General features: G+C 38.9%; 1 protein-coding gene across 12 annotated transcripts in view; it reads left to right on the plus strand.

Annotated features, from left to right (window-relative positions):
- Nucleotides 1-26,227, plus strand: part of PKIB (cAMP-dependent protein kinase inhibitor beta) — a 102,859-nt gene that overhangs the window by 57,837 nt on the left and 18,795 nt on the right. For 4 of the 12 annotated variants that reach the window (XM_033867675.2, XM_073789541.1, XM_073789542.1 and 1 more), the window contains exons 3-4: nucleotides 4,608-4,678; nucleotides 23,918-24,022. The exons of 5 other annotated variants lie outside the window; for them this stretch is intronic. In XM_033867675.2, the coding sequence (XP_033723566.1) occupies nucleotides 23,938-24,022 (85 nt within the window). In that variant the 5' untranslated portion in view covers nucleotides 4,608-4,678; nucleotides 23,918-23,937. The remainder of the gene's footprint in view (nucleotides 1-4,607; nucleotides 4,679-23,917; nucleotides 24,023-26,227) is intronic. 3 more of the 12 variants (XM_033867676.2, XM_073789544.1, XM_019951442.3) reach the window with 2 other exon arrangements.

Below are 26,227 nucleotides of genomic sequence, written 5' to 3' on the forward strand. Positions count from 1 at the left end.
CACACTCCCCTCTATTTTAGAGTATAACCTAGAACTGCATACATCACTTCTGCTCATAGCTCATGTTTAAATGAGAAAATCCATTTGCATGGCCATATCTAGCAGCATGAGAGGCTTGGCAATGTGGTCCTTAGCTATGTACCCATCTAAACTTCCTATTTCTTAGAGAGGAAGGAGAGAAGAGCTATTGGGAGCCCAACTAGCAGTCTCTGCCACACCTTCCTTAATTCAATTTTACTGTCTTCCCCTTTGGTGGGCCTTTATTGCCAATGCCAAGATTACTTCTAGAGACTTGCAGCTGGATTTACTGTTTGCTTATTATCAACTCACCCATTCTTTATTTTATTTTATTTATTTTTTTAATTTATTTTATTTTTTTTGTAGTACGCGGGCCTCTCACTGTTGTGGCCTCTCCCGTTGCCGAGCACAGGCTCCGGACGCGCAGGCTCAGCGGCCATGGCTCACGGGCCTAGTCGCTTCATGGCATGTGGGATCTTCCCGGACTGGGGCACGAACCCGTGTCCTGTGCATCGGCAGGCAGACTCTCAACCACTGCGCCACCAGGGAAGCCCCCATTCTTTATTTTAAAGAGCCACTTTTTTTTTTTTTTGTCTTGTTAAACCTCAGCTTAGAAGCCTACAGCATAAAGTCTCTGTTTCAAAGTGCTTTATAATCTGGTCCTATTTTACTTGCTTCTAATCTTTTTTCAACTTTCATTCATTCTTCGTTTATCCAGTAAATATGTGTTGAGTGCCTACTCTGTGTCAGGCATAGAGTCATTTGTTTTCCTAAGCTAGTTCATTTGAGTTCTATGGATAGAAAACATCCTCACGAATGTCTGTGCTCTCTCATGTCACAGTGATTCATCTTTTGATGGTTGTTTTCATCTTTATAATGCTTGAGAGATTAAATGTGTCTTAAGGAGACAGCCTTTTAAAACTGGGTCTTGCAGTTGAAGTGGTCGATTTGCTTTTAGGAATCAGATGAAGTTCAACTGACATTTTGAATGTTCAGGTCTTTACACATTTTAGAACTATGATTTGCCTTTAAAAACAAAAGTGGAAAATGATGCCCCTTGAAGCAGCTATAACTATATTTAGTAACTCATTGAAATTGTAAACTAGCTCAGTGCAACCATGGACTGAGTATTACCTCATGTAGTTCTCTAGATGCTTATTTGTTCTCAAACAACTTAACTTTATCTTGAGTCCTGCAGACTGAGGTGTAAGGTCTATATTGCAGAGCACACCTTGACTGGGCTTTTCCTCCCTCCAAACAACATTTCCTTCTTCTACAATCCTAGGTATTATAGAGGCAGACATTTACTTAATACAACTAACCAGACATCATTTTTATGTTTGTAGTTCATTTTTTCAAAGAAGTTCCCAGACCAGGTCCAGGGCTAGGGTGAGGTACGTGAGGCCAAGTTGTATAAGTGCAGAATAAAATCTTTATTTTAAAATTTGATGTTTTTCATCATAGATCTTTTGCACTAATTTTGATTTTTAAAAAACTATTGCTTTAACTATTATTTATCTTGATTTTTGAGGTTGCAGGACCCCCTGAAATCTTGTGTATGAAAGTGCACTGGATCCTTCTTCTTTATGCAGAGTTTTGCATATTGACATGGCTGACTGCTTGAGTCATGAAAACTTTCAAGTTAGAAAATATATATTTCAAAGAAAAAAATAAGTATTCATCATTTTACCAAACTCTAGAAGCAAAAATACCTTAAATCTTACCAGGTCATACTTTAAAAATTTATATTTGCAAATGAGATCAGATAGGGAATGTGCAGGGAAGCCAGTTCATGAAGACAGGGCAGGGGCATCTAAAGGGAGTATAGCCAAGTGTCCAGGATTAATAATTTCAGCTACTTTATCTATTACATTGTCTTAAAATGGCCTCTCTTGTTCCATCTACAGCTTGGTAGCCTTATCTCTAAAATGACAGTGTTGTCAAGTAATTTTCAAACTGCACTCCTGGAGGGAGAGGAGAGGAGGAAGGAGAGAGAGTGGGTAGAGACTGAAGCTGCATTAGCCAGAGCCCTTCAGCTTATGTCTGTCTTATATATTGGCCACCTGCTAAAGAGTTCATTTGGGGAAAAAAAAATTTTTTTAATAGTTTGAAAATCACTGAACTAGCCGATTTTCAAAATCTCTGCTAATTCACAACCCTGTGTGTGCATGTTTTCTAATACGATGAATTTCTGCTGAACCACTCATATCTAGATCTGCTCCCCTTGCAAAGCCTATAATAACCTTTGCTGAGACCATTGGCCTTCTCCCCTTGGGAATCTCTTAGCCAGTATATGTTATATGTATATTGCTATTTAACTGTAGTTCCAAGAGATAATGGAGAGAGAATTAAATCTTGTGTAGTAGCAATGTCTTATAAATTCTGCATCCAATCTGGAAGTTCAGGAAGAACATAGTAGAACACCTAGTTATATTTACAGTATTCTTATCTTATTTTACATTTCTGTTGATGTATTTAACATACATGATAATGATAATATAACATATAAATTATACTAGTCATTAGAAGAGTGATACTTATAAATTTATAAAAATAAATATTCATAAATAAGAGATGTGTGCTCAAAACAACTTGTTGTTCTTGTTGTTAAGGGCATGCCACTGTTCTTAAAACCTTTTCAGGAATTACATCTCTTTTGTTAGTAAAGTTTTTGATAATTGATAATTTAAAGGATAAGTAGAGACTCAGTCTCTTAATATTTAGCGTATTTGTGTTTAGCATATCCTCCATAAATCTGAATTTTGATGTATATGAGGAATCAAAAATTCAAGTGGATAGTATTTTTAAAGTCCATTGCATGAGTATATTTGAATGTAACATAAGCTGCAGCTGCAAAGAAGTGGAGAGGGAAAAATAACTATGTCACTCTTCTATTTCTTTCTTTCTTTGGTTCTAGTACAATGGGCAGAGATAGGTGGAAATTTGTAAAATAAAACCAAATTTAATCCTGGAAAAAGTATAAAATTATAGAGATTTTTTAAAATATGCATTTTAAAGACAAATAACAGTGTTTAGTTTTATCTAACTGACTTTAAGCTGGATTCCTGTTTACAGTTTCTACTAGATCATTGCCAAGAGCCGTATGCAAATGTTTGAAAAATTAGGGCTACAGAAGTATTTTTCTTAATCTTGCTCTTTTAGGGGTGCATATTTGCATTATGTTACATAAATTTTGAAGCTTATACATTTTAACTTCGTTACTACTTCCCATAAGATCATTTGTTCATTTATTTTTCAATTCCTCTTCTCAGTTCCTTTATTCAGTCTAAACAAATAGGACTCATTTGAAGGGAAATGGTCTCAGATACACAGTGAGAGGAACAGTGAAAACCATATAGGAAGCTGGGTAGAGGAACGCGGTTAAAAGATGTCTGCTTTGGTTTTAAAATTCTTCCACAGTGATAAGTATGCATTCAAGCAACTCTGAGTCTGAAAAGCACCTCACAAACCTTGACATTCAACAGATATTTATTGCATCCCTCCTACCATGCGCAAGATGAATGAGTCACAGTCTATACCCTCAAAAGGCTTTAAAAAACTTGTGTGAGGTGGGAGGTGAGAGGCAGGCACTAATCAGAAATTAATAATATAGGTGATAAGTTCAACAATAGAGATAGGCCAGAGTGTTTTCGAGCACAGAGGAGGGAACCTGCCTCGTCCAAGGGGGCATAGTAGCCTTCTGAGAAAGGGACGTACAAATGAACCCTGAGTGGATGAATATGTGTTAACCAGAGGATGGGGAGGGGATTGAGGGCAAAGAACCTCAGCCAGCAGGGCACTATAAACAAGGCACAGGGGGCTTAGGCAAGGTGTGACTGCAGAGCTTTAGGACTAGCCCAGATCTGGCATGGGTGAAAATGAAGGAGAGGTAGATTGGGGCCAGCTTCTGGAGGGCATCATGTACACTGTGAAGGGGCTTGGACTTGATCCTGTAGGTCACCTGTGGTTTATACTCCTGTTATTTTTCACCTTTCTTGGGTCAGATGCTCAGCCCTGAGATACAGGGCCCAATCTGTAAAGAAGAATTATATGTACATAGTTTATCTTCATTTCTGGGAGCAAGATGCTTGGATTTCTTCCACGTGGTCTCCACGTGGGTATTAGGAATACTGGTACAGCGCTTCAAGGCACCTGGGAAAGATGCAAAAGATTCTCTACAGTCATATCCCCAAAGTGCAGTATGTTTTGCCAAATAAAGGTGTAGTTATGCCAAATATTTTTTACAGTCATTTTCTGTGACTACAAATGTTTGCTGTAATGGACGGTTATTTTTATGTGATGACTTTCTTAACTTGACATTAATCCCTACTAGCACTGATGCAGTAATTATTCATTGCATTTTGTAGCTGGCAGTCCTAGGTACTAACACTTGTTATTTGAAATGAAGCCGCTTAACTTTTAATAGAAAATTTTATTGTAGAATTGGAGGCTCTGCTTTTCTGAAGGAAGTCAAGCAAGTCATGGTGTTTACCAGTTTGAAGTTTAAAAAAGACAATGATTAAAATTTGATAATCTAAATTAATTTTCACCTTTTCTGGTTCTTCATAGTTTTTTTTTTTAATTTACAGGAAAAAAAGATTTATCAAAATTTCTTGCTAAACCTGACTTAGAAATAGCAGCATATTTGAATCAGAGATTTGTAAGTATTTTTTTCTTTATTTAGGAAATTAGATATTGATTTTGTGGAAGAAATGACTTCCACAATAAAACACTTGACAGGATATAGCAACACAATCTGAGTTGGCATGCAAAATTTGAATGAGAGCAAAACAGACACAAAACTCACCCTTCAAAAAACAAAACCAACCAAATCCTCAGTCAGAAAGCCTTCACCAAATCTATCTACAGCTAGTGAATGTTTAAGTTATTTTCTTGCAATTTCTCTTTCTTGATGTCATGTTCCTTACTTTTTTCCCTTTGTGAAAATATCTGTGTGTTCACATATTTTAGAAAGTCTATAACATCAATGGGAAGGAAGAGAAAAAGAGTAGGGTATGAAAACAGGAAAAGGGAAGAATTTGAATTCTGTTAAAAATTATATGACTTTGGATAACTTGGTCTTTTCCATTAATGCTTTTAGTGAATTTTTTTAAAAAAATCAAAGCTAGATCTCATAATAGCTATGGTCCATTTGGTTTCATCATTTTTATGAAATGCCTATTATTGTGCTATACCCAAAACTGGTCAACTCAAGAATGGGGACTCTAGGAGACATTTCCTATTTCAGTTTAGCAAGAGATCAAGACAAGCACGTCTTTTCACAAACATATTTTATTAGACGAATTGAGAAGAACTAATGAGGGTGAAAAAAAGCTTTGTCCTAAAAAATCTATCTGTAGTAATAGCATTTTATATTGTATTCTCTGAAAGATATTTCAGGTCTAATGTAGTCCTGTTCTAGCACTGAAGCAAACAGTCGGCATACTGAGTTGAAGAGCACACAGTCTAGGGCCCGTGGTATAAAGACAGATTAATGAAGCAGAGTCAGGTAACTAAGGTCTGGAGCTGGGTGGGCTCCTCACCAGCTGGGTGAGACCTTGGACAGCATACTTCTGGGCTTCTCAACAATAAATATTTGTTTTGAAGGTTGTTGACTAGAAATGATGACTACCTTGGATCATTTTATGATTCTAGGATGTCCCTTAAATATTGTTGCTTAGTAGGTACTAGTCATTATATCTTGCCTAATCTATGATTATTATAATGACATTAACATTTGTGATTTAGCTAAAAAACCAACCAACAGGAACAGAGACATATTTCTAACTTGCTTCCTCAGATAAGATCTCAGCAAATTGTTTAATTAAAAGGTTGTCCTGAACTCTTTTTTTTTTTTTTTTTTTGGCGGTACGCGGGCCTCTCACTGCTGTGGCCTCTCCCGTTGCAGAGCACAGGCTCCAGACGCGCAGGCTCAGTGGCCATGGCTCACGAGCCCAGCCGCTCCGCGGCAGGTGGGATCTTCCTGGACCGGGACATGAACCCGTGTCCCCTGCATCGGCAGGCGGACTCTCAACCACTGCGTCACCAGGGAAGCCCCCCAGATATTTTAAATAAGCATCTTAGATACCCTTTGAGAAACACTAATTTTCCTTTATAAATGAGCCCCAAACTAGTTCATCATCAAAATCACATGAGAGCTTTGTAAAAAACATTCCTAGGGTTCCATCTTGAAGGTTCTGATTTGGCATATCTGGTGCAAGGCGTTGGAACTTGTTTTCCAAAAGTTACCACACTGATTTTGATATTTGCGAACCACTGCTTTACAGCCTTACCGTATCTCTAATTTTTTATTCATAAAGCTTTTGGCTGTGCTTACTGTGTATGAACGAGGAAATACCGTTGTGGATACGTGCTTCAGCTAGTCCACATCAAGTTACAGGAGTGAAAAGGATGAGGTTGCATGTCTGCCTTTGCATGCATTACCCAGATCAACAGTCTTCTTACCCTTGGTTGTATAGCTGCATTAAGTAAATCCAAGTGCTGAGCCCATACATCAAAGAATCCCTGCATGAGAAAGCACTATAGGAGACCATCTAGTTCAAACCTCTTATATTGCACAGAGGAGGAAAATGAGGCTCAGAGCTTTGCCCAAGGCTATGGGCAAGACTAGGACCAACACTTGGATTTCTGCCCCCAGCTCAGTTCTATTTCCATCACAATCGGCTGACTATGATTCTGCCATTTCAGGAACCTGCAACACCTATGAAACCAGTTTCTCTAGTGTTGGCTGTAGGCTTCCCAGCAGGCATAGAAAGTGCTCTGTGACTCAGCTTTCTTACCTTTCCAGCTGTCTGAAAGTGAGAGCTTCTTCTTTTCTGACTCCAGTTCTCTGTCCTGAATAAAAAGAAGCAGTAAGGTCTCTGAGGGACTGAAGGTTCTCACTAGGAGAGGAAGCCTGTTCCAGCAGTGGCATCATCTTCTCAATCACCTTCTCGATTCTTCCTCTTAGCCAGAGCCATCTGTGCCTTTTCTCAAACTCCCTATCTCTATATAGCAGAGCCATCATCATCTTAGTCTGTCTTCTTATTCTTGCATCATTTTTTCCCCCTGGCATTCCTTACATCACTTTAGTTGCCCTTATTTGGATACTGTTCAGCTCTGAAGAGCCATTACAATCAACAAATATCAAGTACCACTACTCTGTCCCAAGAACAGTCTTGGGTATCAGAGATGTAAAATGAAGCCAGCATGGTCCTAGTTTCGGAAGAATTCACAGTATCACAGGTAGGGAGAGCAGTATAAAAATGCTACAGGAGTGCTTGAGAGTGTCACACGAGCCACGGCTACCACTTCTTAGGGGAGTCCAGGAAGGCTTTTGGAAGGAGGGGACATTGATCTGTTTTGAGTGCAAAAACTATAAGCCTCGGTATAAATGAGCAATATTTCGCAACCACATGAAGAGAATGTTTCAAAGGCTTAATGAGGAGAGCCAGTGCAATTGAGATTAATAAGGCAAAATGTCAGCATGATGGAGAGAAGGGGACACTGCAACATGTGGCCGAAGACCTGGATCTTCTCCTCACAGTAACCCCTAACCTATGTAACCTTGGCCAATCCAATCAGACTCCTTAGACCTCATTTGACCGCTTGTTCAATTCATTCAAATAATGAAATTCATGTTATAGGCTGTCCAACATACTTGGGATACAGTCAAGTGGAGCAAAAGTGCCTCCCAGACACTTTTTTTTTTCTGAGCTGAGGCTCAGTGTTGAGAAGTTGTTGACCTAATCAAGAGAAGCTTTGGAGGGAGAGTGCTCCAGCCGGTGGCCTGAATGTGGAGGTGAAGGGAGTACGTCTGGGAGCTACACGTCCTAAATGGGGAGCAGTTTCTTTCACCTGCCAGACCCAAGGTGGGGGGAGGAGTGGCAAGAGGTGAGGATGGGAAGTAGGCGGAGTGTACATCAGGGAGGGTGTTGTTAGCCATGCTAAGGAACTGGATGACGTTTTCTTGGCATAAGGGGAGTAGTCAGAGAACTGAGATAGTGATATTTGCTTGGCTAGTGTAAAGAATGGACTAGGGGACAACAAAATGGAGGCAGGGTAATGAGTGAAGAGGATCATCTAATCTAGAGAGGCTGGTGCCCTTAACTAGGGTAGTGAAAGAGCAGAGCAGTCGGTCCATTGGTTCAAGAGCTATTTAGAGAATAGACTTTGTATGACTTGATTATCATGGAAGGTGAGGGGAAAGGATGCCTGCTGGGTTTCTGACTTGTGCAACTGGCTGGATTATAGTGCTATTCACTGAGAAAGAAAACACAGGAGGAGGAACAAGTTTCAAAAGGAAGATGAAGATCTGTAATAGGAGGGGATGAGACCCGCTGATGTGTCCTGGGCTCTTCAGTGTTAACTGGCCTTCCACGCGGAGAACATCACATTCATTGTCCCACTTAATCTTCTCAACTGTGGGAGGTATTATTATGTGCACTCAGAAGATGTGGGAGCTGAGGCTCAGAGAGCTTAATGCCTCACATAACATCCCTCAGCTAACAAGGAGTGGAGCGAAAAGTTCAGACCAGAATGCTAAGCCAGCTGTAGTTCCTTCTAAAGCACACATACCTTCTATTCTATCACTCTGCTTTCCTTTTAGCTCCGACACATTTAATTCTTTGAAAATAGGTCACTTGTAGAACACAAATAACTGTAGACTTTATGGATTGTTAAATCGAAGGCGTAAGCTCTACCTTCTAATTTATTATGTCTCACTTGGAATACTGCAGCTGCCTCCAAACTCATCTCTTGAATCCACTCTTCTTTCTCAGTCTATTCCATTTACTGTAGCCAAAGTGATCTAAGAATTCAATTTTGATTGTCACGCTATTGCTTAAAAGACTTCAGTGGCTTCCCAGTACTTTTAGAATAGTAGACCCAATCTTTAACACGCCTCAATGATGTAGCCCCTGTTAAGTGAGCTACTCCATCTTGTGCCATTTCTTACCTTCTTCTCTGCGTTTGGGCCACACTGGCCTTCCTTCAGTTCCTGAAATGTGCTGTGCTCTTCTCTACTGCTTGAAATACTCTCTTTCTACCTCTATACCAGATGTTCCTTTTGTCCATATCTCAGCTCATATTATCAATGTGTCAGGTTCTGATACACTCACATAAGCCCACATAATTTTTCATCTACGACTTACCACAGTTTGTATTCATACACGGATTTGTGTTGATTATTTTTTTCTCACCCATTAGATTCCGTGAAAGTAGTTATATAATTCTTGCCAGGCATATCATTGGCACTCAGTAGATATTTTCTAAGTGAATTAATAAATTTATAAATGAATGAACATGATTCTGTATTAACTAATTTATGTTTGATTATGTATTTGGTATATTACTGTTTCGAATTTAAAAAGAACATTTTTTTGATTCCTATGAAATAAACTGAGTTTCAGTCATATACAATATTATTTTTTAATACCTCAATGATACAGTATTTCCCCGGTATTATATTTTAATTGTTTTTCCCTTTCAGAAGTCAGTTTTCCTTTGCTCGTTAAATGAAGGTGATTCCAATAGCATAGGGGTAATTACCGAATTGACATTTCTTTGGATACAACCAATTAAACCAAGGCAATTAAAACTTGGAAATGGCAACTATAAAAGAACAATATGTCATCATTCAGTATTCCAATGAAGGATGGAAATGTGTTATAATTTGTTTTTAAATGTCACATCTTTATTGCACTTGCTAATTGAGACTTTCCATCCCAGCCTTGCTGAAAATAATTTAGAGTTTTCAGGAGTGATATCTTATTTTTTTCCCCTCAAGAATGATTCTCTGTCATGTGACTATCATACCCTAACAAATGACGCTTGGATAAGGCAAGGATGCCATTAATGTGTAAGCCCACAGCCCGAAACTGGAGGTGGGCTGTCAGTACTCAAAATAGGCTCCCAGGACTCTGCGCTGAACAAATGATGGGACTGTGGGATGGAATCTAGCACGAGAGATTTTTGCATTCTGTTCTACCCATATATTGCTGAGACCCTCTGGAATTGTCTACTGAACATTGACAATCATGGTTATCTAGCCTTTCGATCTCTAAGAGCTATCTGAGGGACTTAGATTACCCAAGTGTTAAACATTTTTTTAAAACTTTTAAATAGCCTATAATTCCACATGGAAGAAGGGCAGAATTAAAGGTAGGTAGAAGAAGGCTGACAAGTTAGTGATTAAAATTATGGTTGTTACAGGAGACGGGTGCTGGCCATTAGGCCATGATTTATGATACAGTCCAGTGTTTGCCAACAATGAATATCCTGATCCCCTAGAATTCTATAGAATTAGTCGAGGAGGTCCACAAAGCCATGCATCTGTGTCTGAATAAATACTGTCACATATCATATATACTAACATTTTTCAAATGTATATAGATTATTGTTATAAAAATAAGGGTTAATTTCTTTAAAATGTTTATTTTATAGTACCTTTTCAACTGTTAAATGTTTTCTCAATCAACAGATATCTAAAAAGTGTAGGTTCTTCAACTTTGAGGAGTCATCTTGCTATTAAACCTCAGTAAACATAGTTGTAGCTTCCACACTCCAGGAGGTACAATCTGTTCTGTTTGTTTGTTTTCCCCACACCTACTATTTCTTAGAATCCTCAGAGTCTATGGATCTACCCTGGGTGCTAGCTGTCACTTTTTCTGGTCTGGTCCTCTGGTCTCCCTGCTCACCATTCCCTGCTGTCTCCTAAAGCTTTTTGATGCTGTTGCAACTCTCTCTAGTCTATGTCATCTTAGACTGTCCCCAGGGTACTCCCTTTGTTGCCCAAAGCAGAGATATCACTAAGATGGTTGTAGTGCATAGTAAACTTTACCAAAGACTTGAGGATAATATGAGAGAATTATAGTGCAGAAAAAAGAAACCTAGAATTAGATATTCAACATCATTACTACACAAGTCCATTCATTGTGCCCATTCTCCGGGGCCCACTACTGGTTGGCTCTCTCCTTAGTATCCAGCCGACCACCTTGTTTCACGTTTCTGCCCACCTTCCACAGGCAAGGTTCTTCAGTCTTGTTCTGCCTCCCTGGAATCTAGGCTAGAATCCCTCTCCCTACACATAGAGAAATCAGTATATGTTATGATCATTATATATTTGGCATTTATGCAATTCATACCCCAATGAATACAACTTTTAAATTACAACAGTAAGTAACTGTTAGGACCTGAATCTCATCATTCCAAACTGGAATTCTCATTTAACTAAGCCTCCTTCCACCCCAACAGTCTACTCTCAAGCAAGAGTGCTTTCCAGTGAAGGAGGTGAATGCTTTTATTTTTTTCATAAAGCCTTAGAAGAACGCAGAAATCACTTCTAAGCAAGGCTCAAGGTCACGATATGGACATGTGCTTCCCTAATAGACTTTACAAGCGGAAACCTTCCCCTAACCACAGGAAGGCCTGACCTTCATCGAGTGCGGTAGCAGAAGGGCTGCCTTGCTCTCCTGCACACACCCCAGAGGCTGGGCCTTTTCCCCTTACAGATTACACCCACCATATCCACTAGTGATATGATGTTAAAAAGTAGTTTTTATCCTTGAAAACAATTAGAAACCGTCATTATTGTGGGATAAGTACTGGCCCAGATGTCCAGTGACATGATGTCTAGACTTGATTCTGAAATTAACCAGATCTCCATCGTATCTGCAATCTGGTCTCTTCCTCATCTTTGAATTCAGGGTTGCTTTGTGTTTGTTTGTTTGTCTGTTTGCTTAATTTTTGTTTATTAATTTGCTGATGACCGGAGTTCCTTCTAGCCCCCAAATTCTCAGATATTTCCAAGTTACTTATACATTGTCATTTTTTGGTTTCTCTTGACAGTCTTTAATGGCATTGATTCGTTTGACTTTGCATCAATTCCATTAATTTGTAAAATAGGAAAAAGAAACTAGATTAGGTATGCTGTGGTTAAGGTCACATTGAGACTCATGAGTCTCGTGTAAAATGCTACATTTCAAGTTTTTAAATTAGCCTATTGAAATATTTCTATATATTTTTAAATTTGGAAAACATACTTATTAATCTTCACCCAGCTACTGAACTTCACAGGTCATTAAAAATGTGTTATGAGAAGTTAGTCACTTGCCCCCAGTTATAGATGGTGATAGAATTAGAAAATGAATCACATGTTTACATATTACCCTTAATTTTAAAAATGGAAGTTACCACTGGAATAAATTAAAGGGAGAGACAGACAGATTGCAGCTAATATTTTAAAAATGCAGTTTTAAGAATACTAAAAATTCTATTTACAGTTATAATTACTACTATGGATATGAAAAATAGAGATGAGAATGACTCAACATATGTTTCTCAGATAAATCTGGAGGCAGGTTATAGAAAGGATTAAAAGAAAGAGAACACTCTTAAGCTCAAAAGAGTTTACCTCATGCATAGAATGCAGCAGCAAAATGGCCATTCTGCTTGGCCTCAGTTGAACAAATGCCTGTGGGGAAAAAATAGCAAAAATATTCTGCTTTGACAGGGCTAGCTTATCTTAAATTAAAAGTACATCAAAGAAACATAGTGTTTCAGACTACAGAAAGCCTCCTGATTTAGAAGTTACTGGGAAACAGGTTTCAAATTTTAATCTTGGCAATTAAAATACTTTAAAATATGAAGACTATTCAAGTTAACAGTTGATAGGTACTTCTGCTTTCTATCCATGCTTCAGAGAGGTTTTGCTGCGGAAAGTGACATAACACGAGTAGGTAAAGAACAAACAAGGAAACAAAAAAACCCCCAAACCTATGAACACTTGTATTGTTTTTGTTGTTTCCACACTTGTGATAGGGGCTTCTGAAAATGCCAGAACACTTCACTCTCCATACCCTATGAAGTATGATTATATATCGTCACTGTCCTGCACACCCCAGCGTGCAAAGTTTTGAGATTTTCAGAAACCTCAGTACTCGGGTGGAGTATGTAGCTTGGAATTTAAGAGTCAACACCCCTGAGACTGAAAGACTCAGGGACAGTTGCCTGGTGACACATAAGTAACGTGAACCAGAGCACTCGTAGTTCAAATGAAACTAGAGCTGTCATATACATTCTGGATGGATTTTTCTTTAAGCTCACACTTTTCAGTAGAAGTAAAATTTTTTTAGTAAAATTTATCCATCTAGCTCAGAAAATTCCAAGTTTGGGGGGTTATTGCAACAAGTACACCTAGTCCAGAGGTCTTAAAAGTGAAACAAATTGGCCTTTAAAATTTTATAAATGAATTAGAATAGCTTTAATCACTGCTTTCCCCTTTCTTTCCTGCCTATTTTTGTTAAATGATTGGGACGTTTATGTGGGTTTAAGTGTGTAAGGTAAGAGGAGTGAAAGAGGTAACAACTGAAAGCTACTTAATTACTAGAAATAAAACTGTAAGAATCTAAGTTCTCCTGCCTACACTGCAAATGAAAAATAAGGGCATACTTTAGTCGTTGAAGAAACATTGCATGACAGGGACGAGGGAAACTAAGCCTCAAAGAGGTTAAAGAATCTGTCCAATGTCATGCAATTTGTGGTACCAAGAGCACAGATTAGACTCCAACACCCCCACCAACCTTACAAACAGGCGGAAGATAAAATGCTGAGAATTCAGGAAAGTCTTTGCCCTGTCTTTCCCAAATACCACTCCTCTTCCATTAGCTAATTTCTGGAAGTGCCACAATTGACAGTTTGCTTCTTTGGTCGGAGACTTTGGAGTTTTCCTTGTAGGGAGCCACACATAGATCATGTTCCTGTGAAAAAATTAAGTAAATATTTTCCAAAAGCTGGTTTGGGTAGGATGAAGGGGAAGAGGACATTGGAAGGTCTATAGCAGGAGCAGGGCCTGGGGAGGAGAACAAGAGGAAATGGATGAAGGAAGACAGTGAAGGGTGCAAAGCATTTGGTCTGGAAGAGTCTGCAGTTGACCAGAGGTTAGATATATTGTTGTAATAAAATTGTGCTCCAGGATGTGTTCATGCTGTGTCTCCCTTACTCTCTGCCTTTTATGTACTCATTTTCAGTATTTGTCCTATTATAAACAGCTGTTTTACATTGACCACATTTCAAAACATTACTTATGATCTTTTTTATTCAGGAGGTGCACATCTATAAATGATGCTCCTCCCAAATATAGTTGAATTAAATGAGATCTTCTTCAATCTTGACTTTTTTTAGTCCATTTTTTTTATAATCTCTTTGAGAGACTGAGAGAGATATTTTAGTCAGTATCATCCAGGATGTTCTGACCTCTCAAAATGACTCTCCAGGGTCAACAAGCTTTAGTGAGTAGTTCTTTCTGCTATTTTTAATGTATCCATGTATTTATCCATGCTTCCTTTTCGCTTCACTTTACCCCTGCTAGTGAGGATCTTTGAGAATTTTCTGTAATTATTCTACTCTTCAGATTATTACAAACAGAGTCAGCTTTGTAGTGTTTTCTTCAGTTATTTTAATTATGATGAATTTGGGGGAATTTTTCTCTACTAAAAGTCACCATTATCCTTAATCAGATGTCAAAGGATAACAATAAAAATCTGATGTGAAATGGATCAAAGTGGCAGGATGACTCGAAAGGTCTTTCTTGGCTCAGGAACACTGCCAGCCTAGGGTTTAAAGCAGCAATGCTTAAAATGCCAACACAGAGCACTTTTATCAAATTCAGTAACGTAAGCTTCCTATCTGCACAGACAGGATCTGCAGATGAGGTGGACTGCACAGTTAGATCGATGTTAAGTTAACCCAAAAAGCACTCATTGAACGCCTACTAGCCACTGTCCACACTTAGACCCCATTTGTTCTTGCCACCCTAGAGGTGTGATCTTCTGCGAGTAAAACAAGTCACCAACATAGAACATTTAGCGAAAACCATATTAAACTAGTTTAGTGGTGAACTTCAGGGTTCGTTATCGGAGTAAAAGGTGAAAGAGCCTGCCCAGGGGATGACTGATGTAACCAAGGCCATCAGTATGTGTCCTGATAGAGCAAGTCGGGACAAAGTTAGTTTTATAATTTAATTTTTAATTTACTACAAGGTAATTTTAATAAGGTCGAAGATTGGATGTGTAGATCTCCAAAGCTGTGTGCATGTGTTGGTATACTTTGCTAAAACCACCAGTAAACAGTCCATTCTTTTGGGTGATACATACTCCTAGACCCTGAAGCAACATCATTTATAGATTTTTTTCAGTGTATTATTAGAGAAAGATGGAGAAGAATCTGACCCAACCTTTACTCCAGTTCAGTTATTCTCAGACTTGGGTGGGAGTAAGAATCTTCCAGAGTGTTTGCAATACATATGGTGTCAAACACACAGGATTCAAGGTTCTAGGGAAGGCACTGGGAACCTGTATTGTTAACAAACTTCCCATGTGAGTCTTCTGAGCAGGCAGGTTTGGGAAACACTGCTCTAGTTCATCTGGCATAAGATTAATTTTAGGTAAATAGGCTTTTTACCCACCCTCTATTTCTCCCGCTCTCCCCCATTAGAATTTTTTTTAAATCTTAAGCGCTAATTTGCTTTAAATTCACTGTGTTAGTCTCCAGGCATAGGCAAGCTAACAGTTTTCCCAGAGACCTCATGTTTTTTGCCTGCTTTTTCCCACAAGTTAATCAAGCGTTAAGGTGAAAACTCTAGTTCTTCTCTGTGGAGTGGCTCATACAAAGAAGAATTAAGTTACACTGCCTGGTGTCAGAATGTAATATGATTACGTTGGCAAAGCTATAAAAAGAAATATCCAAACCTCATAAAAAAAAATTCAAAAGAGGTCACTGTTAGAGCAGATGGATGAAGCAGAGTGCTTGATCATTTAGTAGTTACTGAGCTAAAAGTATATTCAGGCCAAGGTGTATACAGCTAGGGCGGCTGGGAGAAGGTCACCAAATCATAATTACAGCTTTCAAGGGTAGAGTTCAGAATTTTACAGTAAAATGCATGTTTATTTGTATAAAATGAAAAATTAAAAATGTATAAAGATGACTAAAAGATCTGGTAAATACAGTGCAGTCAACTGTCAGTTACCCCTATGGAATGTAATAGTGGGTTTCCTTTGCTACATTCTTTGGGGTCTTCTCTACTTAGTAATCAGAAAATGTCTTTGCATAAAGTGCAAACTTCTTTGCAGTTTTTGGTTAAAATATGAAAAGAAAAAGTACAGCAAAAATTAAAGTCTAAAATTAAACCAAAAAAAATCTTAGAATCGTTTTTTTTAAATCTTTTTTTTTAACATCTTTATTGGAGTATAATTGCTTTACAGTGCTGTGTTAGTTTCTGCTTTGTAACAAAGTGAATCGGCTATACATATACATATATCCCCATATCTCCTCCCTCTTGCGTCTCCCTCCCACCCATCATAAATGGGTGTTGAATTCTGTCAAAAGCTTTTTCTGCATCTATTGAGATGATCATGTGGTTTTTATCCTTCAGTTTGTTAATATGGTGTATCACTTTGATTTATTTGTGTATATTGAAGAACCCTTGCATTCCTGGGATAAACCCCACTTGATCATGGTGTATGATCCTTTTAATGTGCTGTTGGATTCTGTTTGCTAGTATTTTGTTGAGGATTTTTGCATCTATGTTCATCAGTGATATTGGACTGTAGTTTTCTTTCTTTGTGACATCTTTGTCTGGTTTTGGTATCAGGGTGATGGTGGTCCCATAGAATGAGTTTGGGAGTGTTCCTCCCTCTGCTGTGTTTTGGAAGAGGTTGAGAAGGATAGGTGTTAGCTCTTCCCTAAATGTTTGATAGAATTCGCCTGTGAAGCCATCTGGTCCTGGGTTTTTGTTTGTTGGAAGATTTTTAATCACAGTCTCAATTTCAATGCTTGTGATTGGTCTGTTTATATTTTCTATTTCTTCCTGGTTCAGTCTCGGAGGGTTGTGCCTTTCTAAGAATTTATCCATTTCTTCCAGGTTGTCCATTTTATTGGCATATAGTTGCTTGTAGTAATCTCTCATGATCCTTTGTATTTCTGCAGGGTCAGTTGTTACTTCTCCTTTTTCATTTCTAATTCTATTGATTTCAGTCTTCTCCCTTTTTTTATTGATGAGTCTGGCTAATGGTTTATCAATTTTGTTTATCTTCTCAAAGAACCAGCCTTTAGTTTTATTGATCTTTGCTATTGTTTCCTTCATTTCTTTTTCATTTATTTCTGTTCTGATCTTTATGAATTCTTTCCTTCTGCTAACTTTGGGTTTTTTTGTTCTTCTTTCTCTAATTGCTTTAGGTATAAGGTTAGATTGTTTATTTGAGATATTTCTTGCTTCTTGAGGTAGGATTGTATTGCTATAAAGTTCCCTCTTAGAACTGCTTTTGCTACATCCCATAGATTTTGGGTTGTCGTGTTTTAATTGTCATTTGTTTCTAGGTATTTTTTTATTTCCTCTTTGATTTCTTCAACAATCTCTTGGTTATTAAGTACTGTATTGTTTAGCCTCCATGTGTTTATATTTTTTATAGATTTTTTCCCTGTAATTGATATCTAGTCTCATAGCCTTGTGGTTGGAAAAGATACTTGATACAATTTCAATTTTCTTAACTTTACCAAGGCTTGCTTTGTGCCCCAAGATATGATCTATCCTGGAGAATGTTCCATGAGCACTTGAGAAAAATGTGTATTCTGTTGTTTTTGGATGGAATGTCATATAAATATCAATTAAGTCCATGTTGTTTAATGTATCGTTTAAAGCATATGTTTCCATATTTATTTTCATTTTGGATTATCTGTCCATTGGTGAAAGTAGGGTGTTAAAGTCCCCTACTAGTATTGTGTTACTGTTGATTTCCCCTTTTATGGCTGTTAGTATTTGCCTTATGTACTGAGGTGCTCCTATGTTGGGTGCATAAATATTTACAATTGTTACATCTTCTTCTTGAATTGATCCCTTGATCGTTATGTAGTGTCCTTCTTTGTCTCTTGTAATAGTCTTTATTTTAAAGTCTATTTTGTCTGATATGTGAATTGCTACTCCGGCTTTCTTTTGATTTCCATTTGCATGGAATATCTTTTTCCATCCCCTTACTTTCAGTCTGTATGTGTCCCTAGGCCTGAATTGGGTCTCTTGTATACAGCGTATGTTTGGGTCTTGTTTTTGTATCCATTCAGCTAGTCTATGTCTTTTGTTTGTAGGACTTGTTTAGAGGACTTGTGCCTGTGTTCTGGTGGATGAGCCTGGATCTTTTCTTTCTGGTGGGCAGGACCGCATCTTACTCTTCTGCCATCTTGAAGGTCTCCCCAAAATCTTAGAATCTTTAAACAAACATTTATATTGACCTTTTACTATTTTCAGTGAATTCTGCTAATTGCTGTGACATGGAAGAAAAGTTGCAAGGTAAAACTAACACAACTAAACATAACAATAATTAAGTTATAGATGAAATTATACCATAAGCAATAGGAATTTGCTTCCATGTTATTCTGTAAAAGGATTTTAAGGCATCTGAATGTGTGTGTTCACAGGTTATATAATTATACTATGTAGGTATATTATGTAATAGTTAATAAGAAGTATAAAGAAAACAAGAAGTAATTTTTACTCAAACTTGTGTATGTTATTTCAATCACATGATCTTCATTTTTATGATTCAAAATTGAGTTAAAGTTTCATAACACATGAATTGAACAATGTCTTGAGTTTGGTTTAATGTTATGGAGAATATGTTGATCAAGGAGAGAAAATATGCATATGGTAGTAGCATAGTAGGTGAGCTCTTAAGTGGGTCCTGGATCCCTAACTTCATTACTCTAGTTATTTTTATTCTATTCTAATCTCTTCCAAATTTATAAGGCCTATGATTCTATTGGAGTGGCCTAAAAGTTCATTTGGGTTTTTCCATAAGATGTTACAGGAAAACATGAATGAACTTTTTGGCCAACCCAATAGAGGGGCAGCAATATAATGAAATAATTAAAAGACCATGTTTTGGAATCACACATAACAGGGCTTTAGATCGTAATTTAGAGACAGTTCCTAATATTTGGAAGACAAAATTTCAGTTGTCTCATTTGAATTATGGAGATAATCCTCCCCCCCTTCTGTATCTCTTACGTTTGTTATAAGGATTAAATAAAATAATGTATATGAAGCAATTCACTACCTTGCTACGTAAGGACTCTACTAAGAGTAGCTGTTTTAAATGCATATAGATGATAATTATTTTAATTATCAACTAAGGTTTCTTTACTCCTTTATACTTCCTTTAATGCTTTCTATAGACACTATTCACTGAGGAGTCATATACATTATCTAGGTTAAAAGTTCGCTTAACTTTTTGATTAGCTTTTTAAAATGAAAACAAAGAGCAAGGTTTTGCAAATCAAAGTTACCTCTAGAAAATAACTTGACTTTTTGAGAGCAAAAGCTTTTTTTGAGCCATCTGAGACTAGAGAACTGAGAACAGACCTTAGAGTGAGAGAGAGTATATGATGACATAAGAGTTCCTTTTGGTATTTCTGGGAGGGAAGAGAATCACTAACTAGCTGGTAGGAGAAGAATTCAAGATGTGAGGAGACCCTAGGCAATGTCTGAATCTTTGGGATGGTGCCCAGGACTCACTGAGTTGAGCCAGAGGAGACTTAAGCAGTAGAAATTTGAATGGGGTTAGGAAATCCAAGTGTAGAAAGGACTAGGTCTTAATTCCCAGGGAAACTGAGCATTTTAAAGAAGTTCCATATCCTGTATAACCTTAGAAAGAGAAGCAATGGTGAGCTTCAGCAGATGGGCCTGAGTGCTGCTTCATGGAGTTCCCACGCCCTCAGAGGGGTGCAGGAGAGACTGAAATGATCTCAAGAAGAACACAGAGTGCTTTAAATAGGCCATGGACCCTAAATATCCTGAGGTTGGAACAAAGAGCATACAGCTGCACTTACCTCTAGTTGAGGTTATAGTTGTACCTGAGATAGCAGCAGTAGATCCCAGTGTACAGTGATGAAACAGGACCAGCTGCAACTCAGTGAGGGTCAGTATGGGCACAAAACATACGTGAACCTGATGCCTTGTCCTCCTTATACTTACCGTTCCCTTTCAAGAGGGAAAGGAAAGTGGTATTGGTGGTAGGGTATTTAAATTGACTCCTGTTTACCCCATTGGTGAAAGAGGGATTCCCACCCTAGGGTTATGGGGATGGCTAAATACATGACACCTGGCACTGGACAGGCGAGATCAGATGAAATGGACAGCAGTTTATTCATCATATATACTCACAGCCTGGGGAAGAGGACACTATGCAGGGCCACACAGGGGATACACTTGGGAACAAAGTGAACAACCAGGGCTGTGAGAGGCAGGCTTTGCAGTAGTAAGGGTGGGGTGCTTCTTGGTTCCTGTGGGAGGATATGATTGGCTTGTTTGAATAATTCTGCTACTCGGAGATGAGCAGGAATTGTGCCTGATGCCTTTAATAAGGAGGGTGTTTGGCTAGGGGACGTTACCCATGGGAACTGAGTGGGAAAGGGAACTTAGGTTAGGCCATTAGAGACCTATTTTATCAAATGTCAAGGCACCACATTATACTAATCCTTAATTTTTGGTTTTGTGCCACAAGTGACCCCTTGATCCCTTGACATGAGTTTAAACCTTGGTGATGACTGAGACTTTTAGGGAACAAAGTAGGCACCTGACCAGGAACTTTAGAGGTGCCCCCATTTGCAATCAATAAAGGCAATTGAGAGGTCCGTGTGGCATTGGTGTAAGGAGTAGGTATCTCCAGGAGGTGAGCAAGAATTTTCCACTTTGTGACGAATAGGAATTCTTTAAGAAACCCATGAAGCCTTTCAATTTCACCAGCTGCCTGGAGCTGACTGCCTGGGGCCCCAGGGCAGGTGGAAGTTTGACTGAATGTCTTCTTCAAGAGCCCAGCACTGTGTATTCTGGAAGTGAAATGAGTGTCTTGGTCACTCTTGGTAGTATCTAGAACTCCAAAGAGGATACAGAGCATCCTGCAGAGGACTTGTATCGTGGCCTTAGTATATGTAGAGTAATCTGTTACCTTGATTTATTCTGAGTAACTGTGGAGCAAGAGATTCCTGGAGTTCTTTACCCCAAAGGGGGCAACTCTTAGGTCATGGTCTAAGAACTTGTAAAAATGTATAGATGGCATCAAATGTCGATTGCCTGAAGTGTGCCAGTTGTACCGACTCTTGGGTCCTATCTTTTATCAGGGACATTTTGGTTGAATGATGAGAAGGAGTAGCGCTTCTCCGAGCTCCATCATTTATCATGGCGGCACCAGCATTAGTAAAGTGTACAAACTTCCATTTCTGTCCATTCAGTTGATCCCCAAAAGGCTCCCCAGGTATCAAAGGACTCTGGGATAGAGGTGACCTCTTCTAGCATAGTGGTATTAGTGAAGGGACTGAGAACAGGGGAGGCCACCCCCTCCAACAGAGGAAATGTGCCAGAAGGCCCAGGTGTGACTCCATCTTGTAGCAAGGAAGGCTCAGGAGCCATGCCTCAAGCTGTTGAAGTGCTGCTTGGATAACTCAAGGCATAGTGGGTAGCTGGGCACAGAGGGTTGCAGGCTCAAGGTTTGTGATAGCCTCTATTTCCAGAAGAGGCCAGTATGTGGCTATCCTGATGGTGTATAGTGCCAGGCTGAGAAAGGCAGTTTCTTGCGTCAGAAGTCCATGGGCAACTTACAACCTTCATAGGTGGTCCAGAGACTCCAGGAGGCAAGAGAGGAGGTTGCTATAGCTACAGTAAAGAGGGCTCTGAGGGCACAAACTAGAGTGCTTGTTGATTTCAATTTGGACAGATTTCTAGAGCCTTTTTTGGAAGGAGTCCCCTTTGAGGTAGGCTCATTTAGAAGAAACAGCATCAAAGACATAAAGTAAAATTTGTAAATGAGGAATATGTTGCCTCCAGAACCTAAAAGGGGCTAAAAGTTGTTGAATTTGTACTGACCTTGTGGTTGCTGAGAGGGTCAATACCTGTTTCATGACAATGTCAGAGAACCTTCAATTTACCAAGTGACTTTCAGAAATTTAATGGAAGTGGCAGGGCCTTGCACTATGTGTGGGACAATGGTTCATCCCCTTTTTGGGAGCTCCTTTGTGAGTATTTGTATGTCTTTAATGAGTATGTCAAACAAATCTCCTTGGAGGAGGATGTCATTGATGTAATGTCATATCTGGAGAAAGGTGGATACAGTTAAGATCTTGCCTGTGGAGATTGTGTGCAATGGCAAGGATGCTGAGGTATCCCATGGGTATCCTTGTAAAGGTGGATTGTGTCCCTTCAGTGGTAAAGGCAAACTGTGGCTGAGAGGCTGTTGAACTAGGCATTGTACAGAACATATTAGCCTAATTTATAGCAGCAAAATATAGACCGGTTGCTGATTGGATGGAGTCAGCAACTTTAATAATTAAGTTGTTGGGTACAGAGGCCTTAATGGGATGGGACCACGGCTTTACAGTTGCAGCAATCCACTGTGGGGCACCATTCTTTTGTTTCAGGTTTAACAGGCCAAATAGGGCTGTTAAATGCAGAAACAGTGGGAATAACAACCCTTCACTCAGTTCCTCTTATAAAACAAGTTTTAATACTGGAAGACCCTGTTTTAAATTACCTTGAGTCATGTTAACTATTTTAACTGGGGGAAGGGGTGGGGAAGGTCATGGGTTCTCATTTTGTCAAACCAATTTGTAAGTGTCAAAGACTTAATTTAATTTTCATTTATTTTTCATTGGGTCAGAGTATCCATGCCCATGCCCAAGGGATATTTTAGAGCGATGAGTGCTATAACCATGGAGAATTTAAGCAAGACAGAGTTCTGATGGTTAAGGTGAAGCATGCCTATTTGTCCTCTTTTATATTCAGTAACTCCCATAGGTAAATACTCCATTATGGGGGATATGATGTTTAAATTAATGGAATTCCCAGGTATAATTGTAATTTTAGCCCTAGTATTGGTTAAAGCCATAAATGTTTGCCACTTGGTGAATTTCAGCAGATATTAGAGTTAATTCAAAGCCTATATGGAGAGGCACAGAAGGCAATCAGTGAACCTTCATCATCTGCTATATAAATTCGTTCAGTAAATTTTGTATTTTTAATTGGGTCAAATTGTGGGCCTTTGTTTTAGGTTGTTGTTTTCTTAGTGTCCTCCTCCCTGTATCCAGGTTTCTTCCTTTCCGTATTTTGTTTATCTTATTATTGTTTTTGGTCACTGGATATACCTGCGGGGGGGATCCTCTCTACCCTGATTATATTTATAAGTTGCTTCCTCCAGAGACCCTCAAATTAGTATTGACAGAGTTAGCAATGGTTGATTTATATGATCTAAAGACCCTGGGCCTAGATTGGGTTTGAATCTGGCACCACAAGGGCACCATGAGTATTTCCCTATAATCCCGAGAATTAGAATCTTTGTTGCAACAGACATAAGCAGCAGAGTGTTGCGGGAAGAAGTGCTGGGCCTACAGCCCAGACTTGATGGATCAAAACCATCCTCTGCTATAGTCCCTTTCCTATCATGTGAGCTTCCTGTCTTGTTTTTCTTTTTTTTCCTCTGTACAAATTTCCTGGGAATATTTTGGGTTTCTAGCCATGTAAAGTTGGAAGTTTTCAGCTGTGTCTGCACTATCACCTGTGGTGCAGACCTTCTGGGTGGTTATGGGGAAGGTTCAGGAGCTTAATGGCCTCCCTCATCAGTGAGCATCTCTTCCTCCAGGGAATGACAGTATCCCTGGGATAAGAGTCCACATTCTAGTAGAGTCATTTTGCCTATGACTTGGATGGAGACCATAAGGCCCATGATTGCAAGCTTAGCCCTTTGGTATTCTGGAAAGCAGGAGTGCCAGGCAAAGCCTAGGTGCATTGGCTATGGGATTTACATTGGGAGAGCAGTCGAGTACCAAATGCTCCTTCCTCCTGTTCCCTTTTTTTTTTCATCAGCCCCTGGGCCACAGACCACCATGGATGTGCACCTCGATAACCCTGGGGGTCAGGAGAGCACAAGCAACAGCGGCAAGGAAAGCAGCAGCACAGGAAACCAGCAAGGTCACTACCCTTTCATGAACAAAAACACCAACCAGGATGCCATGCTTAATTTTGTGCGGGGTGGCAGGCTCCTTCTTGTTACAGACCTCACAGAAGTTTGTCTCTGGGCCTGTTCCAGAGGTGCACAGTTACAAACGATGTCTGTGTAGCTTCTCCAAGCAGCCAGGGACAGTCACCAGGCTAGACTCAGTGACCTAGCTTGACCTTGGTAAACAAGACTGAAGCACTGACTAGTTATCGTGCTGCGTTTTCACTGCCTTTACAGGTGGGAGCCTCAGAGACCAACTGCCAAACACAGGCTAAACCTGACAGCACCATTGTGCTGGGTATAGTCAATTAACAATTCTATTATACTAGTACACAGCACCCTAAAAGGTAGGATAAAATATTTTCAAAACTCTTTTTAAATGAACGTTTGTATTGGCAAATAAGAGAATACTTCATAAACCCAGAACAATGAGAAACCATATATCTAGAGGCAGGTGAGTACTGTACTCAGAGGCTTCCCTGGGTTCCCTAGTGACTCACACTTTTGCTTCAAAGAGCTGTTATCTGCGGACAAGGAAAGAAACTTTTAGGACCCACTCAAGTTGGGAAATCAGCATAAGTTTTAGTCTGTTCAGTGGGTAATATGGCAACCCCTAACCTTCAAAGGAAGACAGTACGAATACTTACCAGTCTTGGCCTTGCCTTGGGTGGTAAAGAGGAAAGGGCTGTCCTGATCATTTATTACCAAAAGTGGAACCTCACACAGGTCTGCAGCTCTGTAGTCTGTCTAGTCTGAAAAATTCCATGCTGAGAATTTAAAGCTAATGAATTTGGTAGTTCCCCAGACACCCAGTGGAGGCAAATTCAGAGCCTGTGTAGAGGAAAATACTTTAAGTCAGGTCTCACATAATTTCAAGGAAAAAGTTTTAAAAAACATGAGCTTACAACCCAAAATCATAAAACATGCAGGGAAATAAGCCACCGTGAGAGAGATTCTACATAAACAATAAATAACAGGCTCAGACTAGTATAAAGAATTGAGGTATTGGAATTACTTATATAGCATTTAGAAACGTAGGTTTAGTATATTTGAAAAGAATAAATGAGTATATTTAAATTATGTGTAACTAAGGAATAAGATACTATAATACAATGAAGCAGACTTGAAAAAGAGCCAGATTGTCTAAAACTGAAAAATATAATAGTTAGAAATTACAATTTGGTGTATAGCTTATACAGCAGATTAGATGCAGATGAAGACAATATATATGTCTAGATGTATGTTTATTTATTATAAGAAGTTGGCTCATGCTTTTATGGAGACTGAGAAATTCCAAGCCCTGTAGTCAGCAAGCTGGAGACCCAGGAACTGATGGTATAGTTCTGGTCCAAGTCTGAAGGCCTGAGAAGCAGGAGAGCTGATAATGTAAGTTCCAGTCAAGTCTGAGTCTGAAGATAGGGAAACATGTATGGATGTCTTAGAAAACAGTCAGGCAGAAAGCGTATTCTCTCTGACTCGGCCTTTTGTCTCATTAAGGCCTTCAGTGGATTAGATTATATTGGAGCAGGCAATCTGCTTTACTCGGTCTATTGATTCAAATCTTATCCAGAAACACCCTCATAGACACACCCGGAATAATGTTTAAGCAAATATCTCTCAGTACCCTGTTCCCTAGTCAAGTTGACACGTAAAATTAACCATCACAATCAGCAAACGTCCTGACAACAAAAAAGAGATAAAGGAGGATAGTATCATGAAGTGCTTGTAGAATGTAACTTCAACGTAGAGTGGTATACCTTGCAAGAATGAAGATAAAATAGTTTTTTTCAGACATGCAAAAACCAATGATCACCCCCTGCAAAAATTCCTAAAGGCCGGATTATATCCAGGAAAAAGGCGGAATTATGTCACAATTGCAATGTGCAAAAAAGAACATTGTGGAACTGTGTTATTATGGATATATAGAAGAATGTAGTTCTTAAGATGTGCTAAAATATTAGATGTGAAAGTGTCGTGTTAGCAGCTTGCTTTCAGTTGGTTGAACGAGAAGTGTGTGTGTGTGTGTGTGTGTGTGTGTGTGTGTGTGTGTGTATGTTTAGAGAGAGATTAAATATAGCAAATTGTTAACAATTGTTGAAATCAAGTGGAGGTTATACCTTGTTCTTTCAACTTGTATGAAAATATTTAAATACAAGATTCACAGGAATACACTATAA

The sequence above is a fragment of the Tursiops truncatus genome, chromosome 12 (assembly GCF_011762595.2).
Source record: "Tursiops truncatus isolate mTurTru1 chromosome 12, mTurTru1.mat.Y, whole genome shotgun sequence".
In the NCBI taxonomy this organism is placed as follows: Eukaryota; Metazoa; Chordata; class Mammalia; order Artiodactyla; family Delphinidae; genus Tursiops; species Tursiops truncatus.